At 34.6% G+C, this 2,500-nt stretch overlaps 2 protein-coding genes across 2 annotated transcripts in view; both read right to left on the reverse strand.

Annotated features, from left to right (window-relative positions):
- LOC113804467 (monocarboxylate transporter 9) overlaps nucleotides 1-1,271 on the reverse strand; it is a 4,187-nt gene extending 2,916 nt beyond the window's left edge. The window contains exons 1-2 of the mRNA XM_027355353.2: nucleotides 429-1,271; nucleotides 1-216 (exon numbers count right to left, since the gene is read on the reverse strand). The exon at nucleotides 1-216 is cut by the window's left edge and continues 55 nt beyond it. Coding sequence (XP_027211154.2) covers nucleotides 1-216; nucleotides 429-821 — 609 coding nt within the window. The 5' untranslated portion in view covers nucleotides 822-1,271. The remainder of the gene's footprint in view (nucleotides 217-428) is intronic.
- A 924-nt stretch (nucleotides 1,272-2,195) lies between these two features.
- The window catches only part of LOC113804485 (probable serine/threonine-protein kinase clkA), a 2,186-nt gene continuing 1,881 nt past the window's right edge, over nucleotides 2,196-2,500 (reverse strand). The window contains exon 3 of the mRNA XM_027355371.2: nucleotides 2,196-2,500. This exon is cut by the window's right edge and continues 717 nt beyond it. Within this exon, the coding sequence (XP_027211172.2) occupies nucleotides 2,213-2,500 (288 nt within the window). The 3' untranslated portion in view covers nucleotides 2,196-2,212.

Consider the following 2,500-nt stretch of genomic DNA (forward strand, 5'->3'; position numbering starts at 1 on the left):
GCAGACGACCGACGAAGAGACAAAGAACACGCCCGTGAAACCAATTCTTCTCCAGCCGAACTCTTGGGCAGCAGGTCGAACGAAGGGACTTAGGAAATTCCAGATAAACATTTGGACGTTGAAGATCCAGGCGATTGTTGTGGAGGACGTGCCAAGATCCAGGAAGAAGGGAGAGAAGAGGATGCCAAAACAGACGGCCAGGGAGAAGACCAGCGTCTATTGATAAAGAAATATGTGTTTATCTTTTTAAAAATGGAAAGTCTTTTTTGTATGGCATGTGTGAGGTTGATATAATGTATATACACAGGCATATCGATTAATGTAATCAGTTTGCTTTTCAATTAGCAACCTGGGAGTTCAATTAAGCTATCTACAAGTATTACCAAAGTCTGTTTAGTTTGCCTTTTCAGAAACCGTCATGAGATTACCGTAATGATGAAGCTGCCAAAAGCCACCAACCAGCCCCAACCTCCATCAGGTGGTTTCTTTATAATAGAGGGATTAGGTGTTGCCGATTTGGCTACCTTCTTCAGGTGAGAGGATTTATTACTACTGATATTCGTTTCAATTGGACTCTTAGAATTAGCCAGAGTTCCATTATGATTTTGTGTCGTATTAACGTGGTCTTTCGTATCTCTTCCGTCATCCATATCGCCATCGTTCTTTACAGTATCTATTTCTTCATCAAGGGAGTCAGCGTGGTGTTTCTTAATATCTGTAGAATCATGCTGACCACTAGTTTCACTATCATAGTTCTCTTTGCTTCTGCTGGTTACCATGAGGCCGTTGTCACCTTTCGCAGATTCGGTATCAATTTCCATTCTTAATAATTTGTTGTTCTGTCCGTGAACGTTTTTTTTTTTTTTTTTACTTCTTTATCACACTTGATCACGCGGACTTTCTTATGGGAATGGAATCTTACTAAGATCTTCGCTTATCATCTGCACACATGTCACTTTAACTTTCGAGGTTATTTTACTGATAATAGAGAGATAGACAATTTACCCTTCTCTTCTATTTTTCCGACATGCACGTTATTACAGTTCATCTATTCATTTTTACTATGATTACATTCAAGCATGAAAGGAGGAGAGTATAGACTTCGTGTCTCAAGAGATCATATACATTTTCACGGTTCGTCACTTGCAGAAATCGTATTGAATATCAGTTTCACAAATCACACACACAACAATCTGCCTTCACTGCAACTTCCCTTTCTCTGACTCAGCACGGTTGGACGTTCAGCACAAACCGTCTGGTTGTGTCAGACTGATCGTAGACCAAACTAGCTGCTCAAGGGTCGACTTATCTTATCAGTTACATTATCTATGGGCAGATGGTGTAACATTTTTCGAAGGCAAACTAAAAAAAGAAAAATAGTTATGAGAATGTGTGTATGTGTGTTTGCATATTCATATATATACATATATACATATATATATATATATATATATATATATATATATATATATATATATATATATATATGTGTGTGTGTGTGTGTGTGTGTGTGTGGGTGTGTGTCTCTGTGTGTGTGTGTGTGTGTTATATATATATATATGTGCAAATGTATACAAACACACACACACACAAACACACACACACACACACACACACACACACACACACACATATATATATATATATATATATATATATATATATATATATATATATATATATATATATATATATATATATATGTATGTATGTATGTATGTATGTATTCATATATGTTTGTTTATATATATATATATATATATATATATATATATATATATATATATATATATATATATATGTATATATATATATATATATATATATATATACATTATGTATGCACACACACACACACACAATCTTAGTCACAGTCTTCAGCTATGTCCATTCAACCAGTTGTACAAGAATCCGTTCTAGAATATGTGGTTGGAGATAATTTCATTGACCGCTGATTGTGAATTATTTTAGCTTTTAGGCCTTTAGGACCTTACAAGGGAAATCACTAATGGTTGTAAAGTCCATACACCGTTTTTGTTCTGTTTTGTTTTTTATTATTTCGATTCAAACATATGCCAACTGTTGTGATATATTGACAAATACAATCATGTAAGATATAATGTATATATCTTCGTAATAACATTCGTTTTTGATGTTCCATAAGCATTATCTTGATAGATAAAAACGAGAGAATAAAAATTACATTTAGAGTTTAGAGACTCGGCGTCTGATATAATCCATTTATTACGTTACCATTGATTTTGCCATTTCCATTGATAAGATGATTTCCGTTAGTGTAGCCGTTTCCATTTCCATTCCTTCTGATGAGACCATTGCCGTTACCATTAGGAGGAACATAGTAATAACCGTTTCCATTTCCGTTAGAGTAACCATTTCTATTACCATTGCCGTTGGTATATCCATTCCCGTTGCTGTATCTATTTCTATGACCATTTCCGTTGGTAACTCCATTTCCATTTCTGTTTCGTTTACCATTACC

The sequence above is a fragment of the Penaeus vannamei genome, chromosome 42, assembly GCF_042767895.1.
Source record: "Penaeus vannamei isolate JL-2024 chromosome 42, ASM4276789v1, whole genome shotgun sequence".
In the NCBI taxonomy this organism is placed as follows: Eukaryota; Metazoa; Arthropoda; class Malacostraca; order Decapoda; family Penaeidae; genus Penaeus; species Penaeus vannamei.